Genomic DNA, 23,496 nt, shown 5'->3' on the forward strand with positions numbered 1-23,496 from the left:
ACAGGCAGCGACAGGTCCCAGAACAGGGCTCCCACCTTGATTTTATTGGACAGCTGCAGTCACTGCTCACATTTGATCATGAGAACCACTGCCTCAGCAAAACACTGATTGCTCAACCTACAGAGCAAGCCTTGTCCTCCAGAAGTGCTGTCAAAGAAAATGTTCTGTGGGGACCGTGGAGCACATCAGAGAGAGGAGTGGAGGCTAACAGCTTGCTTCTTTGAGCATGGGGCTTTCCCTTGGCTTGGCACAGCACTTGTTCCTATCAGCTGCCAAGCCTTTCACAATTCGCCCTCTTCTGATAACATGAGAGAAAATCTGTGGTAGCCAGACCCAAACACTGAGCCCAAATCACCACGTGCATCCCCTCCAGCCTGGCACTACCTGTTTGGCCATTTCAGCCCCTGTGTTCTGTCGGTGGCTGAGCAACACTGCCGACAGCTCACCCTGCTAAAGGCGAGAGTACAGTGGAAAGTTTATTCAGCCCAATGTTTGTTGTTTGGCCTCCTCTGCGGAGGGAGCAGGTGCTGGAGGGTGTTTGGTTAGCTGGTTAAACAAATTGCAGTGCTCCTGCCAGCTCCTGCAAGCTCAATGGGCAGCAAGCAGCAACTCAGATGTTTCTCTCTGTGCTGGTTTGAGACATGAGGGGTTGCTCTGGTCATTGTTTTACAACAGCCATGTGTTCGTTTGCTGAGATGGCCCTAAAAAAGGATGTACAGACAAGGTGTAGGAAGGTGAATATTCACATTAGTATAGTCCAGGTTGTCTCAGCAGGTAGTTTAGTTCGACTCAGCACTGCTCCTTCAAACTCTTCTTAATGGTCTTCACAGCTCCAGCTTGGAATCTAGCATGGACAAGTGGTAGCTTGGCCTGTTGAAAGCCATGTCAACATCACACCAAGCCACTAGACTGGATGGTCTTCTAGGTGACCATCAGGTTGAATACTAAGAAAAATTTCTGGTGATGCTGCAGTGGCACAGGCTGCCCAGGGAGGTGGTGCAGTCACCGTCCTTGGAGGTGTTCCAGAGCTGTGTGGATGTGGCACTGAGGGACGTGGTCAGTGGGCATGGTGGGGATGGGCTGACTGTTAGACTATGTGCTCTGTTAGACTGTGTGATCTCAGAGATCTCTTCCAACTTAAACAGTTCTGTGATTCTATGATCAAAACAATCACTTGCCATGGCAACCTGTCAAAGGGACTGTGCTATTTTGACCTGGAAAATCCATTCATACCTGTTAGTTCACATGCTCACTTGGGGGCAGCTCTGCTCTCTGCAGACATAATGTCTATATCATGATCCTATTTTACTTATGGGGGGCGGGCACACATCTATGAGGTGTGATGTAATCCCATCGAGCTGATCTGCGTCACAGACAGTGGGAAGCAGTGGTGGTGATATCAACAGTGGCCAAACAACACAAAGTCCTGAGAACTCATTGAAAAGGGGAGTCAAGATGCCATCCCATTTGCTCGGAATCTTCCAGCTCTCTCCTTTCACACTTCAATTATTTAAATGTTTATCATACAGACTATGTTGGTTGGATATCAATTCCTAGGTGGGGTGATCAGTGCCTGCACACAGTCTGAAATCTCTTAGGCGCTTCTAATTACTTGTTTGCCTAAATCTTGCCAAGAACTATCTTCCCACCGGGTTCTGCAAGCAGATAACGCTGCAGCCATCAGCTGGGCTGCACAGACAGATTTCCTTAGCAACAAATCTCACTATGTTGCAGTTTCAGGCACTTCCTAAGAAAACTTTCTGAAATGCATCCGAAGTCTGTATAATTTCGGAAGGGAAGCGTAACTGCCTACCAAGAAAAATGGGAACACACGCTCCATTTTAAGCCCATGACAGAAAGTAGTCGCAGAGTCACGCGGTCGAGAAGCTCCCATCATCCTCTGGCCAGCCCTTGCGTGCAGAAATAGCTATGGGCAAAAATGTGCCCAGACAAAAGCTAGGGAGGTTTCTGATGTCAGCCGGGCACCAGACACGGCTGCTGAGCCTGTGTCCCGTCGTGACACCCTGTTCCCCAGACACCGCCATTTGTCTTTGGAATGGAGATGTACCAGGATGCAGAGGGAGAAGTGGAGAGATGGATGTGACCTCATCTTGTGGTCAAATACAGTGATACCTGCACTCCCCACCCCCTACCCCCACCCCCAAAAAAAAGCTTTTTTTTTTTTAGTTTTTTTAAAAAAATGTTTGGCTGAATCACCAGACCAGCTGCTTCCTACATAAATAAGAGGCACGCACGGTGTGCAGAAAGGAATAGTTGACATTCCTAATCAATTAGATAAGGGGAAAAAAAAAACCAGTTCATTTTCCTGTTCAAAATCAAATTATCACGGTTACTTCAGATTTCAAGGGCATTTATCTCCCGGCCTCAGACAGTGAAGAGGAGGGGGTGGGGCACAGGTGCTGGGCTGGGGTAGGACTCAGCTGCACAACCCCAGCCAGGACAGGAGCAGCCATGGTGTTTGCTTTTGTAGAGCCAGGGTACGTGCTCTTACCAGGCCTGGGTTGGCTGGCAGTGCCCCAGGAAGAGCCTTAAAACTCTTCTGCCAAATGCTGCGAGGGAAGCGCCCTGAGATCCTGCCTATGTACTGCCTGGCATTGGGAACCTGGATAAACATTTACCCACAGCCACACCAAGGGAAGCGAGGTGAGGAAGAAAGTGGCTCCCAAGGCTGTAGGAGAATGGAGTCACTTTCCCTTCCCCAGTTCGCCTCTGGGTGTTTGGGGGGAGGAGGTACACCATCAAAACGTGGGGCGTCCCCTGTCAAAAGCAGAGCCAAGCGCCGGTCCCATGGGCCAGATGTGGCATGAGGCAGCATCTTCAGGTCGCTCCTTGCACGTCACACCGCTGCGGGCTTCAAGATTTCCCGGTAGTTTGGCGATAAAACACGCAGCTGAGGAAAGGAAAGCCCGCAACAGCCCTGCTCCGAACCTCGGGAGACTGCGCTCGCCCTAAATCCCAGCCTGCAGTGCCACCTAACGAGCATCTACTTAGACGGGAAAAGCAGGCGATGGCTGCAAGGGCTTCCTCGGGGCGCTCCCTCTGCCTCTCTTGGACTCTTGGGTCCAGGAGGGCACAGTGTAACACTTTATGCCTGAATGGCCGCCTCCTAGCTCCTGTATTCCCAGGGCTCAGCTCAGATGCAGTTCAGTGCCCACTCCTGGCCCCAGACTGGTTGTGAGCACAGGTGCCATTCCCATCACAGCCTGCAGCCCTCAGATGAGGGCCTGAGCTTGTAGAAAGCAAGCATCACAGTTCTGGCCCCTTCCCAGTGCCACAATGGGGGACGTGCGCTCCTTTTCATGTAAAATGTCCTCTGAAAAGAGAAGGTTTTAGGACTGGGTGCTCTACAGTGCAGGTGGACTGCAGGAGTGCTGCTGCCGTGAAAAGTTCATACGGCCACGTGCACTTATTTGTCCCAGGGTTTGAAGCACTGAAAATCCCACTGGAGCTTCCTGAGAAGGGAGCAATCAGCACTGTGTACTTGGTGTACCAAAGCAGCACACTTCAGACCTGCTTTGACACAGAAGCATTCAGCGCTCAGAGCAGCCTAGGGAGAAAGAATACCATTCTCTAGCAAAGTGTTTATCTTGGAAGGTGTTTCAGCACCTTCGCAAGGACCCGTTTACGTATTTTGCATGAATCAGTCACTGGACAACACGTGCATGAAGGCAGGGGTTGGAACCAGGACACGGATCTCTAAAAAAATACCTATAAGGTTGGGCTGCGTCATACAGTTCCCTGGTCCAGTGAGCTCTGAATGTGGCTTGCATCAAGAAGGACGACGTCAGCAAGTGATTGCGCGCCCCTTACTCTCAAGATAGACAAGAACAAGTCCCTCAAGATGGGATTTCATAGTCCCAAAGACAGAAAAGGGCAGGGACTTTAATGTCTAGCACTGCTGGGGTGTGTGCTCTAACTGCTGAGCTACACTTTAACAGATAAGAAAACAACAGATCTTCTTTCAGCGGCACGTTCAAAGACAAAGAGCAGCTGCTACTTCTGGCACTGACCCTGTGCTAGGACCTAGCTGAGCTCTTGCAGGAAGTCCACAAAGGAACACCTAAGAATGTTTTCCAGTTGCACCCAGGTGTGAGCCAACATGCGGGAAAGCCGAGTGGCCCACCGAGGTGTCATCTTACCTGTTTAGAGGAGCACAGCCTGGGGTTTGGTGTTTGCTATCCCATTTAGATGGCACTTCTGGCACCTCAGAGCTGCACTCAAGGCATGGCCACGATGGAAGGGAAATGCAGCTCATAGAATCGAGGCAGAGCAGCACCTTGTGCCGGGGCTCTGGCTTGTTGGCCATCTGATTCTGGGAAATCCCTGAGCTGGGAGAAGATCAGAGCAAGGCACACACAGCAAAAGTGCAGCTTTAAACACGTCATTTGCTGGCGGCTGATGCGAGACTCTGGGTAAACCAAGGGGCTGCCAATTGGCAGAAGAGGGCAGCTGCATTCTTTCCACGGGCTTTAAGCAAACCTATAGCATTAAAAGCACTGATCAATACAGGCATTCCCGTTTCCATAGGGTAGCTTTTCTGGAGTCTAACTGCTGACATTCAGCATACCCTGCATTTGCCAAGCCAGCTCAGCTCTGACTGGGCTGGATACAGATGCCAATGCAGCGCTGACTTTGTCCTTTTGCTGCCCTTTATTTTTGCAATGTGTTATGAGGCTGCGTACCAAAAGCACAACCCGCGTATAAAACAGACCAAGCAGCGTGACGAGTGCCATCTACTGATAACTGAACACACAGCAGAGCAGAGCAATAGGCCGGTTTACCAGTCAAGCCAGCGATACATTGCAAACAGCATTGGCAGCATGACTCCCATGGCTGCCAGATCCTGTGGTGTTACGGAATCACAGCGGCATCCTGCTCCTGCTGCAGGGTTGTTTCTTGGAGCTACGTCAAGCAGCATTCATAGAATCACTGAATGGCCTGGGTTGAAAAGGACCACAAAGAAAATCTGGTTTCAACCCTCCTGCTATGTGCAGGGTCACCAACCAGCAGACCAGGCTGCCCAGAGCCACATCCAGCCTGGCCTTGAATGCCTCCAGGGATGGGGCATCCACAGCCTCCTTGGGCAACCTGTGCCAGTGGGTCACCACCCTCTGTGTGAAAAACTTCCTCCTAACATCTAATCTAACCCTCCCCTGTCTCAGTTTCAAACCATTCCCCGTTGTCCCATCGCTGTCCAGTCCTTATGGGATGTGCTGGGCTGTTTTGAAGCTGTGCTAATCTTTGCTGTGCTCTTCTGAGTAAATAAATAAATAAATAAATAAATAAATAAATAAAAAGCGCCCTCGGCAGAATTAGGCTTTATAGAATCTAAATGGCCGTTAATAAATTTCTAGTGTTAATGTAAGTGCCTGTATCTACTGCAAGCCGAGTCGTTTAATCAAACCAGAAGCAATTAAAATGGTAATTCCCCTGTACGGGATCCTGCTTGCAGTTTTTTTTACTCAAGTAAAACTCTTTGAAGTTAATTGGAATTTTGATTAAAGGCTCCTGGATCTGGGTCTCTGGATTTGTACTAAGGGAGGTTCAATATTTGCTTTGGTTTTCCGTGCATGGAGTTCCCTTGTATGTGTTAGTGTGACTGGGCAATTAGTCATAGCAACTCCAGAGAAGGTTTTGGTAATCTAGTTCCTGATATACTTTAAAAAGGTCTTTTATCACGGGGTGGCTTTTAAAGGTTGTTAAGATCTGAAAGACTGCTTGAGCCGTTCCGTCTTTGTTGTTTTTAGTCCTTATGAATGGCTGAGTAACATTCACTTAGCAGTCATTCATGACTTGGGACGGGGTGGGAGGATTCTTGCTTTCCACCCCATGTGCATGGTGTGATATAGCTGTGCTTATAGCACACATGAGAATGGGCAAAGCGGGAAGGATGAAGGGAACGATCCCATAGAAATCTGCCCGATGGTACCGAGCACGTGGATTCCTGCTGCACAGCCCTGCTCATAACGCAGGTTACTTCCTTTGGAGAACGCCTTCAGTATTCGTTCTTTCACGTTGAAAATACATACGTCACGCTTCAGTTGAAGGCATGTCCGTGTCCTACAAGTGCAGCCGTTATCCATAAAGCATTCAGCCACGAGTTTTCATGCAGCGAAGGCGGGATTTCTTTTCCACTTTATCCCAACATGGTCAGTAGGATCACCGAATCGTGACGGTTCCTCTCAGACCCCAAACCCCGCTCCAACCATCAAGCAGAACACACCGACCCCCATTTCTCAGTTCGGCTCTGCTATAATTCGCACAAGAGAAACGCTCTGGGCTGCGTTTCAAAGAGCGTTTCAGGCCGCATTCGGCCGCCGTTACCCCAATTGAGGGCTGTCGTGTCAACGACTGAGGGGAGCGGGCAGCGCGGAGGCGGCCGTGACGGGGACCGGGGCGGGAGGCGGGAGCGGCCCCTCCGGCGGTTCCCGCCCAGCGTGAGGCCCCGCCCCCCCCGCGCGCGCCGAAGGAAAACGTTGCGCAGGTTCTAAAGCGGGGCGGGGGGAGGGGGCGTGGGAGGGGGAGCGGCGGGCAACGGCCGCCGACGGCTAACGGCTGCCGACGGGTAACGCCGGTTTTGGCCCTGCTGTCCTCCCCGGCCATGGAGCTGTCGGCTATCGGGGAGCAGGTGTTCGCGGTGGAGAGCATCCGCAAGAAGCGTGTGCGGAAGGTGGGCCGCGTGGTGGGCGAGTGGGGTCCCCCCCGGCCCGGCCTGGCCCGCCTCCCTTCCTCCCTCCCTCCTCACACGGGAGCGGGGGGCGTGGTGGCGGCGGCCGCTCTGGGATGGGGCGGGGAACGGGGGGTGTCCCCGGGGCGGGGGGGTCTCTGAGAGTCACCTTGTGGTGCTTGGGGGGCTCGGCCTCAGCTCGGTGACTCAGTTTCCCTGACTGGAGGAACTCCCTCCCTGGGGGGGAGGGCTGACCCTGTGCATTCGGATCTTCTGGTCGTTGGGAAGTGCCTTATAGGGCGGTGTGTGCAAGCATCTGGAAGCTGGGGAGCCCCCCTGTAGGAAAACACCGGCTGCGGGGCTGCGCTGTCTGTGCTGTCACTTTGAGCCAGCAGCAGAAGCAACGCTTCCATCCTGCAGTACTCTGGGAAGTGTTTAACTAGTCCTGTAGTGTAATATTAAAGACTTCTTTGCTGGTTGTGCGTGTTCTTCTGGGCCTCTGCGTGTGGTTTCCGACTGTTGCACGTTTGTTGTTTGGTTTTGAGCTGTTTGTTCGGGTTCAAAGGTGGAGTGACTGAGATGGATGGAGCGGTGCTACAGAGCAGCAGCTGGAAGGGAATATGCCAAAGTGACGCTTCGTAGGATCTCAGTCTTATATATCTTATCTGCTTGAACAGATTCCTCTGACACATGCTCCTGGCGTGCATCTCCCTCTTGCTTTTATATATGCTGACTTCTTGTAGGGCTCCCTGTAAGTGCAGGGATGGCTGCAGTCTGGCATTTAGGGTTCCACCTGATGCTTTCCTGATCCAACCTACCATAGGGAACCTGCTTTTAGCAACAGGGTTGGACATAATGATCTCCAGAGGTCCCTTCCAGCCTCTATGATTCTACAGAGCGATAGCCCCAAGCTGGGGGGGAGTTTGCATCCTTTTAAACAGCCCTCCGTGCCCACGGGGAAGGAGATACCACAAGTATAGTTGAAAGAGGAAGTGGTGTTGTTTTGAAAATGAAGTGGTGGGAAATGAGCTCTTTGCTCAGTCCTGTTGATTGGTTGCTTCTCTTACCGTAGCCCGTATTCGCTTGCAGTCTTCACCTGTTTTCTTCTTCCTTTTTCTCCCCTCCAGGGTAAAGTAGAATACCTGGTGAAGTGGAAAGGATGGCCCCCAAAGTAAGTTGTTTTACTTGTCATTTTCTTAGCTATTGGTTAATAGTCTTCACTGTATCTCTGCAACTGAGCATCTCGTTATTCATGGGTAACCTCATGTGCCTCAATCTGACAACTATAAACAAAGAGCCACAAACCAAAAGTCTGGCAGCTGGCAGCTGAAGGATGTAGACTGTGTGCCAACCTCTTCTGACTGGGTTTTGCCACTACTGAAATATTCCATTGAGATGCTTTTTAGTCACAAAGCTTTTACGGTTTGATATCAGTTTGACGAGGAAGCCTCATTCTTCAGAGCTTGGAATGGTGCTTGCTTTTCTGAGTCAGCACCAAGGGGACTGCACTTTATTTGTAGAGCTCTATGCAGTCTTTTAAAACGGAAAACAAAGTGGTGGTCTTGTCTTTGTTACCCTACTGTATCCCATCTGCAAAGGGGCAATATTTCAGATGGATTGTAGCCAACTGGAGGTGATCTTTGTCCCTTGGAAATTACCGCAATGCCTTTATTTCCTTGTCTGAAACCTTCTGTTGTTCTTAGTGCCTTTTCTGCCTTTGCTTTGGTTGTCGTATCGCAAGAGGGGAAAAAATATATGTAAATATGTCTATATTTTTTGCATCGCTGCTGTGCACTGTTTACAGATGCTTCTTTATTAAAGTGCAGCTGCCTCTGAAAAAGAGTCATTGCTTTGTGTCTGTACAATCTGTGACATGCTTTGAGATTAAAAAGATTAGGTAACTGGAGAACATTTCTGTGTCAGCTAGCAGCCTGCTAGAACAGCCTCATGGTCTTACCCATGGGGAGAGAGGTCTGCTTTTCTGTTTGTAACTGTGTGTAGGTACCCAGTGTGTATGGGTGTGACTGCAGTGTGTGTCTGGTTGCCCTGGATGGTGCTGAGTAAAGGGGGACTTTTGCTAGCTCATCCTTGTAGTTGCAAAAAGCTGGGTGTGAACGTGATGGGTGTTTGGATATGATCCTGACAAATTGTATCTCACGTTAAGAAGGCGGAATGTGTTTCTGTGTGCCTAATCCTTGTACTTACAGGGCGTGCATAAGTAGCTTCCCCTCTCTGGTGGTGATGGTCAAATTGGGATGACTTTTCTTGACTGCAAATCCTGCTGTTGGAGTGTAACCTGGTGCTCTTAATGACTACCAGCTGCAATGTGGATCAGTTCTTGGGCCGCTTTGCCCCTCCTAAGTAGCTACACCTAATTTAATCATTATCAGAGCTTGAGAATGTTTGTAGTTTGTCCTGTTTGGCCAAAATACTGATACTTATGGAAAGGAGAAATGGGACAAACACAGTGATATCTTTCTTGGCAAATGACATTGCAAGGGAAGGTAGAGTGAGGCCTGGTATCACATTTCTTTTCACATACCAGCCCATAGTCTTGCTGTTGCCTTTTCTTGCCCTGTTCCTTGGAACTGTAGGGGAACCAGGAACTCTGGGGAATTAAAAGGACAGCTTAATCCCAGAGAGCAAGAGAAAATATGAAGGTACCTTTACTTTGATGTTGTGAGAAGTCTGAACACCTTCTTCACGCACACTCCAAAGAACGCTGATTTATTTTTTAACTGTACATACAGTGGTTTGGTTTGCATAAATATGCCTGTGATGGCCCGTAACACCCAACTAGCTGTTTGCATCCTTGTCTTCCAACATCTGCTGCTTTCTTGTCCCACATCGTATTTCTCTTCATTCCTCTCCCCAACCTTGTCACATCACTCTTTATAATCTCTGTTCAAGTTATCTTGTGATTCCCACTGGATGCTTCATGGAAAAAAAGCAAGGGTAGGAGACTGCAGTTTGCTGTTTTAACGTTTATTTGATATTTCACACACAAAAAGTGTTAATGCCCCCATACCTCAGATTTCTTGACTGTACTGCTGGAGTCAGGGAATGAAGCAGCGACAGCCTGATTCTAGCTACAAGCTTGTTTACAACTTGTGTTGGAGTTAAGAGGGGAGGGGGAAGAGGAGGAGTAGAAGGAGGGGGAAGGAGGATCATATGATCTATGTTTTCCAGAGTGCCTGCTCTCTGCAGTTCTGCTGCAGCCTGTGCTGTGTGTGCTCGTATATATAGCTCTGTGTGCGTGTGCGGCAAACTGAACCATGGTTTTTTTTTTTATATGCAGTGTTTTGCCACTGCGGTGAATCCAGGAATTGAACTGCAGAGAAAAAGGCAACACCCACCATGGGTTTTTCTATCATCATTATTATTATTTTAAAGCAAATTTTCTTTCTTCTGCCTATGAAAAGTGCTCTGCTGTCTTTCCCCCCCCCCCCCCCCCCCCCCATTTGTAGAATGAGTGCCAGAATCCCTGCAGCTGGGAGGAAACCCTCTTCTGTTCAAACAGCATCTTGGCTTTGACAGCTCACAGACAGGTTGCTGCAGGAGACTTGGGCAAAGGAGAGAGGGAGGGATCAATTGGTTATGAAGACATGTCTGTTCTTACCCCTCAGATGTGCACTGAAACTAGGAATATCTGAATTCCATATTTTTGCTTCTCAGTTTTGTATTAAAAACAAACAATCCTGTACCTTCATTTATAGAACTGTTCTCCAGGATCTCTCCTGTCTTTCAGTACCTTTATTCTAGCTAATGAGTAGATGAAAGGAAAAGGCAAACCACCTCCCTGTGTACGTATGCGCGTGTGCCACATGTTCCCATGCGCAGGCTGTGCTGCATCCAGAAATGTGAGCATCCTAAAACGTTTTCCCTGAGCTTAAAGGCACTGCTACGAGTTTGCCACTTGCACTTCTCCTGTCTGCCCCCCTCTCCAGGGGTTGGAGACTCAAAGCTCTGCTTTGAGACAGTGGACGTCATATACAAGGAAACTGAATGCTCTGAGGCATTTGGGGTGTCAGACTTGCCTTCTTGCTTTAGAGTTTACCTAATAAAGATATGCTGCCCATCTTTTCTTGGCAACTGTGAGCCATTAGATTTAACCTACTGTCAGGACCACCTTGTGACCCTTTTATCTTCCAGAAACCTTTCACCATGGGAATCTTTGGCTGCTTCTGCTTGGTGTGAACCACAGCCATGCCCCTTGGGAACAGGTTGTGGTGTGGCCTGCTATGTGGTCTCAGCCCTTTCCTGAACAGCTGGCTTCATTGTAGCTGCCTGGCAGTGGAGGAAGAGGGAGCAGCTAGTGACATTGTTTATGGGTTGCTTTCAGAGTGTCAGGCTCATTTTAAGCGGTTTCAGTAGCCCTAACCACAGTGCAGGTGGGTGTTCCTGCTGTGCAACCTACGCTGGGCAGAAATAACCTGCAGGGGGAGCTGAGTAAGAGGAGCAGTAGTTGAATAGTTGCCATCAACTTGCCTCGGGGCCCAAATCTAAACAGGTTCAGTTGAATGGTAACAGTGGGGAAAAATTAAACTCTTCTTAAAGAAATACTTTTGGCTCCAATGATTAGTGGTAATTAATAATGCAGGGAAGAAAGCATACTTAATCTTTGAGTGCTCTAAATTAAGAGAGACCTATTTTTCAGAAAGCTATATCAGATTTCATCTCTTTCTCACATATATCTGTTGGATTTCTGAGGGTGCTGCAAACGTGACCTGTTTATGCATTGCCTTAAAACTAGTTTGTGGCTCTGTGTAGGCTTTGCAAATAGCACAAGGGGAGCCCTGGGGATGAAAGCCTTGCCTTCCCTACTCTCTTACAGATTGCTGCTTGGTGCCTGGCTCTGCCTGTTTGGCAGAATGGGAGGTGATGTCTGGCAGCAAGTTTTGGGGGGAATGGCTAGGGTTCCTCAGAGCTCTAGCAGTGTTGTGGCAGGCCCTACTGAGCCTTGTGAAGACGATATCCAGGGCCTCAGCACACTGGGAACAGCCATGCAGAGGGAATGTTTCATTAAAGCTTTGTTTACTTTATATTCCTTATGTTTCTCTTCAGATACAGCACATGGGAGCCAGAAGATCATATCTTGGACCCTCGCCTGGTAGTGGCTTACGAAGAAAAGTAAGTGTGTGTGTTCTTTTCTTTCACTGGTCATGGGAAATTGTGTCCTTATTCTGTTGTGGTGTCCGTACTTCAATCATAGATGAGATGCACAGCAGTGAGTCCTTCTCCACCTCTGTAACCTGGCCTTGATTGAGGCCGATAAGGCAGAATGTGGCCAGGCACAAGCATTGAGCCAAACAACAATTGTTCGCAGGTTTTAATTGGGTGCAGGGGTGGACTGTTGTGATGGGAGATGATAAGTTTCCCTAGCCTGTTCTTGATCAGTTAAGTCAGAGAAGTTCCTGTATTGCAAGAATTTCACTCCTGCAAGAAGCAGTTCTGGGATGTTTTCCAAGTCCATGCTATTCACAGTTGGTTTTTAACAGAGGAAATGAGGGAGCTCTGCTGCAAAAGGTGGAAGTCCTGGCTAGGCTTTGTGCTGTGGTGTTTATTACTTTGTCTCATTTGTGTTCGTCCTTCACAGGGAAGAGAGAGACCGTGCTTCAGGGTACAGAAAAAGAGGTCCCAAACCAAAGCGCCTCCTACTGCAGGTAGCTTCTTGCTCTTCTTTTGTATATTTCTAATTAGTTAGTGCTGCGCTGCTACTCTGCTCGCAGGAAGGTGGAAGCTGTCCGTTCGCTGTTGCATGGACAAAACTTGGAGGTAAAATGCTTGAGCTCAGTGGGTAGGCAGGTACTTTTAACCTGTTAGCTGAACAGCTAACAAAACAGCAAAAAAAAAAAAAAAAAGACACGAAAGCACAAAAAACAGCTCTTTCTCTCTGAAATAGGATCTTACCTGGTTGACGTGGTCTTTTCATTTCAAACTGGGCTTGGGCTTTCCAGCATGTGAAAGGTAGTAGCTGTATGGAAGTGGACTTCCAGCGTGCTTTGATGGTTGCCACACAGAGCAATCAATCCTAGCCAAACTATGTAAGGAAGAGCTTAGATTGCAGGTGAAGAGATGAGAGAAACAGTGTTTTAGGAGCGCCACAGCTTCTCCTAGGTCACCTAGATGCTCAGGTAAGAATAGATTCCTGGCCCCCAGGTGAGAGCCCTGATGACTGCATCGTCAGATTCCCATTCTGAACCTTGCTGTGTTGATATTCTTGTCAGCGTCTGTATGGCATGGACTTGAGGAGTGCCCACAAGGGAAAGGAAAAGCTCTGTTTCTCTCTTGCACGGAGGTTTGGAGGAGGAGACAGTAGCCTGCCAGGGGCCAAGACAGGGCAGGCAGAGTTCTCAGAGAAGACTGGGGGAACAGTCCTGCCATTCTCTCTCCGGAAGCAACGGAAAAACCAGAAGTACTTGCGACTGTCAAGGAAGAAGTTCCCCCGCATGGCAAGTCTGGAGAACCGAAACTGCAGGCATGAGTTCTTCTTGAATGATGCGGTAGACCTGGAGGCCCAGCAAAGCCCTGAGGACTGGGAGGCCGTGCAGCACACCAGCAAAGAAGGTAAGGCCAGCCAGCCCTTGACTGAGAAGTTCTGAGGCATGAGAAGGATGCTATACAAGCTGCCTCCTTGCTCGCCTCGTCCTGGGATTGTGGTTGAGGTCAGATCCTCAGAGCATCTCTTGCTGGCTCACATTGTGGCTTTCATTTCTGCAGATTTCTTTCCTGGTTGGATGACTGTAGTTTTTGAGCGCTGTCACTTCTTTGTAGTCTTAAATCAGCAACACTACTCCCAGTGTTAGAAAACATGCAGAAGTTACTAGAAGTTAATGCTGTGTTCTGATTTCCTTCTGGCAGAGGTGACAGTGACCTCTGCCTTTGCCCACACACCCGCATGTGTTTTGTCTGTTGCTCGTGTTAAAGGAGCTTACTTGGTCTTGGGCAGGCTCTGACATTGGCACTCCTCTCCTGGTGCTGCTCTAAGAGCAAACAGGAATGTCCTTAGGAACCCACATTACATTCCTTCTGCCCCCTCCTTCCCTTTCCTCTCTACACCCCACATCCTCTCTAAAGCCTATTGCTGTAGAGCTTATGTGAGAGGGGGGTGAAAGAGATAAGTGAGGATGGTAACTCCTGCCTGATCCTGCTGAGTAGGTAGCATGAGTGTAGGCATGGGAGATGGCCTGGCACATTTGGCATTTTGGGGAGGGATGCCATCCTCTTGTGCAGGAGGGCTGTGGGATGTGTACGTTGCTCTGAGTTACCAGGGAAACTCTATCCTTGCATTATTAGAGCTTCTGAAGGCGTAAGGCTTCCTGAGGAGTGGAAAACAAGGGCTTGTGCTGCTTGTAGTAGTTAAGAGAATCCTGTTGCTCCATGCTGGGAGTAGTAGCCAGCCAGGCTGGATTAGGCAGGATTTTGGGGAGAACACAGTGTCCAGGGAATCAGCACTATCCCCTCTTCTTTCAGACAGGGACTAGAACAGCACCTGAAATCCAAGGAGGAAGCAGTGGGGCAAGTATAGAGGAACCCAGAGTCACATACTGTCAACAGGCAAATGTGTGGGGCTGTTTTCACTAGAAGAACTGGCCTCTAAGGCATTTGGGGATCTGAAAGGTGAATGGCACTGGGAGATACATAAAATGGCTTTTGTTCTCCCTTGATGCATGGCATGTGTGGAATTCTAGGTGGTTTTAGGGTTATACACCTCAAGTGTGACAAGAAGCCATAAATAACCTTTTAAGAGTACATTCCCCATATTCTTTGCCCAGCTTGACATAACAAGGTATGGTACAGGTGTGGTGGCAGAGGGATGGTATGTTTTACTTCCTTTCTCTGCCTATTTTTGTGGCTGTCTCTGGGACCTAGGGGTGGTGAGATTTTGGATGGGAGACGGACTGTTAATTATCAGTGCCAAAGGGCAGAAATATTTGGGTTTCCCATGAAGCTATTGGGAAGTGAAGGAAGAACATGAGAAATTGAGAGCAGCCTCTCTGTGAAGTAATAATCACATTTTGTAGCCAGGCTGCATTACGGATGTAATATGAAGAAGACCCTCAACTTCGGATCCATTTGGCTCCTGTTAGAGGATCTAAAAGCTTGTGATTTTTGACTTTTCAGGGGGTAGGACATTTGCAAGGTCAGCTTGCTCTTGGGTGAGTGTGTTTAGCTGATAAAGCTGATACAACATGGGTTGAGAAGGAGACGCTGGGGAAGTGTGGATGGCTGGAGGTGCTGGGTGGTGTTACTGCATGCTGTCAATCTCCATGTGGACTGATCCAATGCTGGTGTGTGTCTGAACACCCTTACAACTATCTACTTTTCCCTTTATAACCTTCAGTGATCCTCTGTTTTTCCTTAGCCTCTGAATGGAGGGCTTGCCCTTGCTCTTTCTTGCCTTCTGTGTGCAGACTGAATACAGGCTGATTTCATCCACCATTTGTCAGAAACGAGGCACCGTTTCCATCCTCCTCTTTTCTCTCTTTCTCTCCCACCTTCACTCCCTCTTACTAACGTGCTCTGTCTGCCTCTCCTTTTGTAGCAGATGTGGATGGCAATCTCCCTTGGATTCCCACTGTGCCCCCCAGCGAAGTGACAGTGACAGACATCACGGCAAACTCCATTACCGTCACTTTCAGAGAAGCACAAGTGGCTGAGGGCTTCTTCCGAGACCGGAGTGCGCAGTTCTGAATCTTCATTTTTCAGTGCTCCCCAAATCTAGTGCTTTTAGAGTGGGGCTAGGGAGGGCTTATTTTACCCCTTAAGAAAAAAGATCCAAAACGTCTCAGAATGTTTACAGAGACCTTTTTTTCTTCTCCTTTTTCCCCTTTCAGATACGCAAAAAAAAAAAAAGGCAGCATGGGGGGGGGGGGGGTGTTATTGCTTTGTCCATCTGAAAAACTGACAGCCCTTTCCCTGGCAAAGACTCCCCTCCTAGATGTCAAAGCAGCAAGCTGAACCATTTGGCTTTTATGCTGCTAAGTGGCAGCAGCTGCATTTGTGGGGAGAGGGTATGTGGAGGTGGAAAGAGAGCTAGGCCTCTAGCTTGCTGCCTTGTTCTGCAATTGATATCCTTTGGATAAAGACATTTCTCTGTGCATTGCTCTTCCCACCTTCCTCCTCCCTCTCTTCATGCAGCACTGAGAGACGATGGATCCTACCTGTGTAGATAACTACAGCCTGTTAAGACTTTCTCTCCAGTGCTGTTTTACTTGGGGCCTGCTGTCAGGACTTCAGAACCGTATTTGCCTGTCTGTGGTAAGTAAGGCTGTGCAGCGCAGCAGGTCCGTGTAGACAGCAGAGGTTTCTCTGATTGTTGGTCATACAGGAAAGACAAAAACGTGTGTCTGAAATGTAAATTGGCTAACTAAATTCATTTTGCCCTCGTTAAAAGCCCAGAAACCCAGCATAGTTGAGGCATACCTCAACTAACTGTCTATGCTAAACAACATTTCCAGGCTCGTCTGTGTTGTGTGAGAAATGTGTTATGAAAAGTGGGGTTGTTCCTATCTTCTGCCAAATTCTGGCTTAATGACAAATGCTGCCCTGAATCTGTGATGGTAGTTGGTTGAAATCTGACTCTCCTTTCATGGAAGGAGGGGCCAGTAAGACAACTGAAGCATTGCCTGGCACTGCAAAGATATTCAAGATACTGGCACAGGCCCAGGACACAGAAATTGGACAGAATTGAGCTAGAAATGGACCTTGATTAGTGGTAAATTCTGTTCTTGGATGCTATTGGGAGATCCAAGGTAAACAACATGCGGAGAAGTCATGCATTAGAGTAGGAGGGGGTGGGGTTGGGGAATCATAATTCTTAGCAAGGAGAATGCTTGGATTGTACTGTCTGAGTAATATTCTTCCATGACTCCAGTCTCCTCACAGTATCTGTGATCCTGTACTTCTTTACTGGTGGAAACTTCCCCTTGGAAGGCTTAAAACTTTGCCAAGGAAAGTGGTCTGCATTTCAATAGACCCTGCCTGATCTTGCACTTAAAAATGCCTCATGCTGGACTGCCTGTGACGCTTTGAGGTATTTGAAGAAATGCTGTATTTTGAGTTGGTAGCTTAGCATAGCATTTGTTCCTGCGCGTGCGTATTCTGTTCCATTTTCTTGAAATCAAATTTTATTTAAGTAACTTAAATTTTTAAATACAAACATTTTCCTATGGAAAGCAAGAGAAGTAAGCTACAGTCTGAGGTGGGAACTGCCAGAGAGAGCTGCAGGGTTACGCTGGCTGTCATGATTGCCATCCTTAACTTCTTTGTTCCCTCTTTCCACTGCACACAAAGCATTTATTTCCTGCTATATTTATTCTGGATGAAACTATGAGCCTTCTGAGCTCGGAGGTATAGGCATCTGTGGAATTGGGCAGTGTGCAGCAGTTCCTTTGAAAGGCTTTGCCTGCTGGCTTACGGAGTTTGGGAGTTCTGGGACTTCTGGTCATCAAACATCTGCTTTTTGCAAAATGCTTGGGCTGCCCCCTGAAGCTTTTATTAAAAGCAGGTTTTACCTCAGATAGGATGTGACAGGTCAGTGCAGACTTAAGATTTCCCCTTCTATCTCAAAGCTGTTCAAGTAGGCCAGTCTTCCACTGTGTCACGGCATTTTCAGGACCATGGGGAAGATCCTGAATGTCTGAACTAACCTTTTGTCTCCCAGATAAGCGACATGGAAGTTTAATTATGGAGAAATCAGAGAGGGCGAGAAGTGAAGGGGGGGATAATTATGTAGTGAAAGGAAGAGTGAGCAGGAAAGAAGCTTAGAACAGCTAGCAAGGGCAAACTGATGAGGTAAGCATACAGGCCCAAGATGTGGGTGTCTGGAGCAAGGCTTCCAAATCTGGAATTGTATCACATAAATAGGTTTGCTTTCTTCTGCAGTGTGTGAGGTTGCACGGTGTCACTCACTGTCACACCCTACACACACACACACATCCCCCTCTTCCTGACATTTGCCAAACAGGCAGAATACGTTCATCTTCCTTCTTACTGTGACCTGTGGGCATTTAGTGTGGCTGAGTCTGCTCACCAGGATTGCAGTAGATCAGGTAGTCAGTTATAGAAACGCAATATTTTAGCTCGTTTGGGGAAAATTCTTGAACTCCAGCTCATCGTGCTGAATCTTCATGGCATTTATGGGATCTGTTTTCTTTAATGCAGTTACTGCCACCTTTGTCTTCATCACGTTGCACAAGCACACCAAAATCCTTCCTACTAATTAAGGTTCCTGTCATCAGCTGGCCCTGGAAGCAGTACCAATCCCTTGGCAGGAAGGAGCTTGTCATAGAAAACCAGTTCTCCATCCTCTGCTTTTTCTTCCACTCACCAGCTGAGACTTTTCAGTGTTTTGTTTTGGCATTTCTCTTTAAACATCTTTTCGTTCTCTTACAGTAAAGGTTTGCAAAAAACCTGTGGTGCTCTTTCAAAGAGGATACACCCACAGCTTCATCTCTTCATAGTCACGCTTGGATCAGGCTAGCTTATGTTTTTTGTGGTGACTAATCACCTGACCACATGCAGTGTTGAACAAGGTACCTGGCTCCCATGCTGCTTTAGGTACAGGTCAGTCAGGAGTTAACCACCAGGTTAAGGTGCAGCAGGTTGCATGTGCACGGGTGAGGAGGAGTTTGCAGTAGGAAACTAAGCAGTTACTGTGGGGTGGTTTGGTTTGGTTTTCTGCTTTTGGGATTTTTTTTTTTTTATTTTTCATTCACAAATTCAACATTAAAAATCCATTAAGGATTTACCTTTTGGTCTTTCTAATACTCTTCCATAGCGTCTGGTGACATATCACTGTAGACTTCCTTGGTGGAGCTGGTCTTCAGGGACTTTAACTTCATTCCACTTCTGCGGGTGTGGAGGTGTATGGGGCTTTTTTACTTTGAAGGGTAGTAGGGCTCCTCTGGGTTCACTTTTCTCCCAAATCCTGTCTATCTTTAGGTTCAATCCCAAATCTGGATATTGAGCTGGAACTTCTAGAGCTAACATATGAAAATTGGATGCTGTGCTCAGAGCTTTGTTACGCATTCCATTTGATTAGGAGAGCCAGAATAGCATCCAGCTGAAGCAGAGTTTAATAACTCTATTCAAAGCACAAGCTGAGAATAGAAATGGGCTAACTCTCCCATACCTCATTTGGCTCTATGGGTGTAAACAAGGAAAACAAACTTCAGCCAGTGGAACTTAATGAACTGTGCACAAGAAACAAACTTCTCAAGGAAGAACTCATTTTAACGGTTGTTGTTCTTCAGAACTGTTCCAATGTGAGAATGACCAGCTGTGTTTGGGGGACAGAAGTTTATCTTTCATCAGTCTTCTCACAGTAACTTCACTGTGTGTGATGCGACAGGACTGAGGGGCTTCATGAGATGATGAGAAAACCTTTATTGTTAACAGTGGTTTGAAAACAACTGGAAAGGACTGCCTCTGTTCCTGGCTGGTTACAAAGTAGATGTTGTTGCTCAGATATGTAAGTGATGCCTTGGAACGGCAAGTTTTAACACGTAAATAGTGGCATTAAGTAGCCTTGTAGCTCCTGCATGCTCCTTTATTGTCTTGCCTTTTGCTTGGGGGCCGTTTTGCTTGTGAAGTCAGACCAAGGTATTTATTTTATTTTCTTTTTCTTTCTCAAGCACAGCCAGGGTATTATTATGAGAACACCCAGATGCCATTCTGTTGTCCAAAATAAGCTTACATTTGTTGGTGAACTGACCCTTACTTATGTCAGAGCCTCGTACAGCAAGAAGCTTATTGAGAAAGGAATGGCTCTTTTTGTTGTTGTTAGTGTTGTGAAACTATCCAGAATTGTTCTCTTAGTGTTTTGTGACTGAATGTATAAAATTGTTTGTTTGCCTCACAGGGAGCCAGTGGCCCCAGTGCTGTTTCCTGCTCTGTTGCAGTCAGTGTTGTTTGATGGTTTCTCTGGAATAGAGAGGGGAGGCCTTGCACAGGTCAAAAAATAGGCAGGTTTAGCTCGTGTAAGACCTTCAGTGGTAGCCACAACAGAGGCTGGGGTGCGGAAGACAGCAGTGAGAGCTGTTAGCCACATCCATGCATTTGAGCAAAGCTGAGTCTACTATTGCTTCCCCACCCCTTCTTCTCCTCTCAGGTTTTCTAAGGTAGGGAAAGCGGGGTAAACAACTCTTCCTAAAGCTAAATGGTATCTATTCCTCCTCAGCTCGTCCCTTGCTTGCCTGCAGTGTGAGAAGAAGAGAGCTGCTGGAGTTTCTAGGAAAAAAATAGTAAGGGCAGGAAGAGAGGGAAGGAGCTGCCTCCAGTTTGTTCCTGCTATGTTGCGAAGGTCAGGCCTTTGGGCGAGCAACTGAGAGAGGAGACGCAATGAAAGACGAAAGAGCTTGTAATAAAACTCAAGGGCCAAAATCATCATGATTTTAAAAGAAATTCTGAGATGATGAACCTAATTATATTTTTTAAATATTTTTTTGTAATTGTTCATTGAGGTGGGTGTTAACTGCCACCTGTCAGTTAATAGCAGCTAAATGAAAGCAGCTTGCTCCTTACAGGCCCTTTATGCTTCTCCCTTGGTTGTGGATTTACCTTAGTCTCCAGGAAGAGTGCGAAAATTATACAGTGGGGAAGGAGAAGACGCAAGTAGGGGATGAAATGAGGCCACGTTCAGCCACTGTTCTAATGCTGTCCCTTCTGCTCCAAAGCCTGTGATCCCTTGCATCAGCTCTGGTGTGTCAGTGCTTCAGAGCAGTCGGTGGGTGGATGGCCCTCTGAGCAGGCCATGCGGAGAGGAAGTGCTCCATTCGTGTCTCTCCTTTATCATTTGGAAAGCAAGGGAGGCGTATGCTGGCAGCTTATGTAAGGTACTTTCTACATGGAAGTATACAGCATTAGTATGTACAGGTGAAAGGAGCATGTCTCTTTCACTGTTTTCAAAATAGTTGTCCCCAAGGGTACAGTAAACTTGATCTTGAGACAGTAGGTTATGATGAAGAGCCCCGGTGAGTCTGACTGCAGTGGAGCTGTCTTTGCAGAGGCAGCATAAACCTTCTGGGTGTTGAAGCACCCATGTTCCAGCCAAGCAGCTGGGAATGCCCATGGAACTGTTGAAGAGAGAAGTAATTACTTAGAATGAAACTCAGACTTCTCAAATACTTTCCTGCAACAGGTACTTCCTTGTTTTTCCTCTTCCAGCCCTCTTCCCTTGCCCCCTTAAGTTCATAAAGTACGATGAATTATCAGGGAGTGGGTCGAGGATGATCCCCAGCTAACAGTGATGAGCAGAGCTCAGTGGGAGTTTGTAATGGCAGTTAGGCCCAAGAAGGATGCCTACCAAGAGGGTGTGGGTAGAAGCTTTGCTGCTGGAATTGTTTCACTTTGCTGTGGGACACCCTGCAAACCCTTCAGGGGTTCCAGTCTGAAATACACCCTGAATATGTCTGAGGCCACCAATTGGGTATTGTAGTAGAGAGCTTATAAGAGTGTTCAGAACCTCTATCAGCTTATCTTGATAGTGGGATAGCAGTTGTGACTGGGAGGGGGATTTCAGAGGAAGTGGAAAGACTTGGTTTTACTTTATTTTTAACCAGAAAACGTGGTGTCAGCACAAAGAAGCTCTTTGCGAGTCTGTCAAGATGTTAAGCAGCTTCTTTTTTTTTTGCTTTTAGTCTGAAGCATGTTTTGAAGCACTTTGAAAATGCAAAGCACTAGGAGTGCAAAGTACTCCTTGTCGTCTGCCTGAAAGTGGCATTTGAAAAGCATTTGGTAAGATGGATCTATTTCAGGTCGCTAGCTGTCCCTTATTTTTCCAGAGCTCTCCCACCCAGCTCTTCGCTTCCCTCCCATGGCTGAGGGGAGCCGAGCTGAGTGGAGGGGGCTAACCGAGGCAGGGGGGAGGCTCGCAGGGTTCCTAACCTGCGTGCTGGTTTCCTCCCCACCACCTCCTTTATCTGATAAAGGGATAAAGGAGGAAGAGGAGGAAGTTCAGTTGCAGTGGTCCTAGTCTGGAACTCTGCCTGCTTCTTCTTAGCTCTGGAGATATCTTTATATCTGGCCTGAAGAATTGCACCTTATGAATCTGGGGGAGGAATGGGGAGGCACCTGTCCTCTTGCAGGTGGTGTGGAGAGGAAGGAAGGCTGAGGCAGAAGCAGCCTTCAGTAAATGCAGGATTTTTCTGGAGGCTGTTTCCTCACCTTATCTCCAACATAACAGCAACCAAATAACTAACATCATCCAAACAAAGCTTTTATTCTGCATATCTGAAGGGCCTTTTGAGCAGGTTAGGATGAGAGGCTCTTCTTTCTTGCCTAGCAAGCTCTACAGTCAAAAGAACCTTAGTTCTCTCCTGGGGTCTTCGGCTCCAACCTTCCCCTCAGCTTAGACACACCATTTGGACTCTTTGCACACTGACTCATCTAACGCGATTTGCTTCCCTCCTGCTGGGGGGCAGAAGATGGGGTCTACTGGGAGAAGAGGGTCCCTGGTTCTTGTCTCTTCAGCTGTTGCTGTTGTTTCTGTCAGCACGCTAGAGTATGAGAGTCTTTGCACACAGAAAAGCTTCCTTTTGCACAGAACGAGCTTCTAGCTTTTGTACAGACTAATTGAATGTATTTGGGAGGGGTTGGGGGGCGGGGGGGGGGAATAGGCCGTAAACCAATTCCACGTGAACCAATCGGAGTGTAATGCCTTGTCTGAGCGAGCGTGTGCTGTAAGCGGAGGTTGTAATGGCAAAGGGAGGGCAGGCTCAAGTCTAATTTGACACAAAGTGTGGTTTTATTTTTGTACTGATACGGATAAGAGACTGTACAGCATCTATTTATTTAGATGATTTATGTGGTAAATGTTGCAAACGAAATTATGAAAATATTAAAATATGAAAACTGACATTTACCTAATGGTCTGCCCGGCTGCTTATTTACCTCCTTTTCTTTTAATTTAACGGCTGAATTATTTCTCCTCAGTTGCTCCTGTCAGTATAAACATGCAGTGTGTGGTTGGAAAAAGAATGGAGAAAGGCCCGTGTGTGCGTGAGAACAACCAGTAAAGAAAAAAGGGTTGTGAAGTACGGAGCGTTCAAAATGCGGTTTCTGGCATTCCTCATTAATAAAAGCCTAACCTCCGTGAATTGAAGTAATTTTTAACCAGTGGGTAAGTTAGAGCTATCCAGGGCTGACCTGGGACAGCTGGTCTTTGGTGGATCTGAACTGGAGAAGGAGAGAGCGCTGCTCACGGCACGGCCATGGCTCTGGGTTCATTAGGTCTGCCAGCAGCGGCTGGGGGAGAGCGTGGCCATCGCCTGCATCCCAGGTCTCCTGGGGACGGCACAGCCTGGGCTGCCGCTCGTTGCCGATGGGATGGCCTTGAGTATGTTGGCCTGTGGGGCTTTCAGGGAGCTCTCCAAGAGCCCTGCAGCTCTTGGTTGGCGAGGTGGAGTACGGCCTGGTTTCATTGCAGGTAGCTTACAGTGAGTCGGTTGTGCCAGTCAGCTTGGGCCATGCTGAGGGCTCACCCGCATTACCAAAGCACATCCAGCATGCCTGCTCTAAGCCGGCCTGACCACTTGGCATGGGTGCGGGCCTGCAGCCAGCCGCTTGTTTTGCTGGCAGCAGCTTGGGAGTCAGGTGAAGGAGTAAGAAGCTGCAGTGCAGCATTACGGGAAAGCCTGCTCCAGAGATTTCCTTCCTACCCCTGCCAATGCTGCAGCGGCTGGCTGGCACTCTGCACCCGGCGCCTTGTCCTTCCACACGCGTGTGCTGGCTGGATTAAAGGTTCAGCTGGATCTGTTGCTATGCCGCCTCTCGCATCCATGCAGGCTAACCTGGCGGGATGCCTG

At 47.9% G+C, this 23,496-nt stretch overlaps 1 protein-coding gene across 4 annotated transcripts; it reads left to right on the forward strand.

The window, feature by feature from the left end:
* The first annotated feature begins 6,491 nt into the window (after positions 1-6,491).
* Positions 6,492-22,553, forward strand: CBX7 (chromobox 7). Of its 4 annotated transcripts, none has more exons than XM_072328064.1 (6): positions 6,492-6,691; positions 7,816-7,859; positions 11,753-11,818; positions 12,285-12,351; positions 12,916-13,255; positions 15,234-16,017. In XM_072328064.1, exons 1-6 carry the CDS (start codon positions 6,623-6,625, stop codon positions 15,380-15,382), a joined length of 735 nt encoding a protein of 244 aa, XP_072184165.1. In that variant the 5' UTR covers positions 6,492-6,622; the 3' UTR covers positions 15,383-16,017. The 4 variants fall into 4 exon arrangements, with proteins under 4 accessions (XP_072184165.1, XP_072184147.1, XP_072184156.1 ...); XM_072328046.1 differs by having other exon boundaries at positions 6,504-6,691; positions 13,087-13,255; positions 15,234-22,553; XM_072328055.1 differs by having other exon boundaries at positions 6,505-6,691; positions 13,087-13,255; positions 15,237-15,531.
* The last annotated feature ends 943 nt before the right edge of the window (positions 22,554-23,496 follow it).

The sequence above is a fragment of the Excalfactoria chinensis genome, chromosome 1 (genome assembly GCF_039878825.1).
Source record: "Excalfactoria chinensis isolate bCotChi1 chromosome 1, bCotChi1.hap2, whole genome shotgun sequence".
In the NCBI taxonomy this organism is placed as follows: Eukaryota; Metazoa; Chordata; class Aves; order Galliformes; family Phasianidae; genus Excalfactoria; species Excalfactoria chinensis.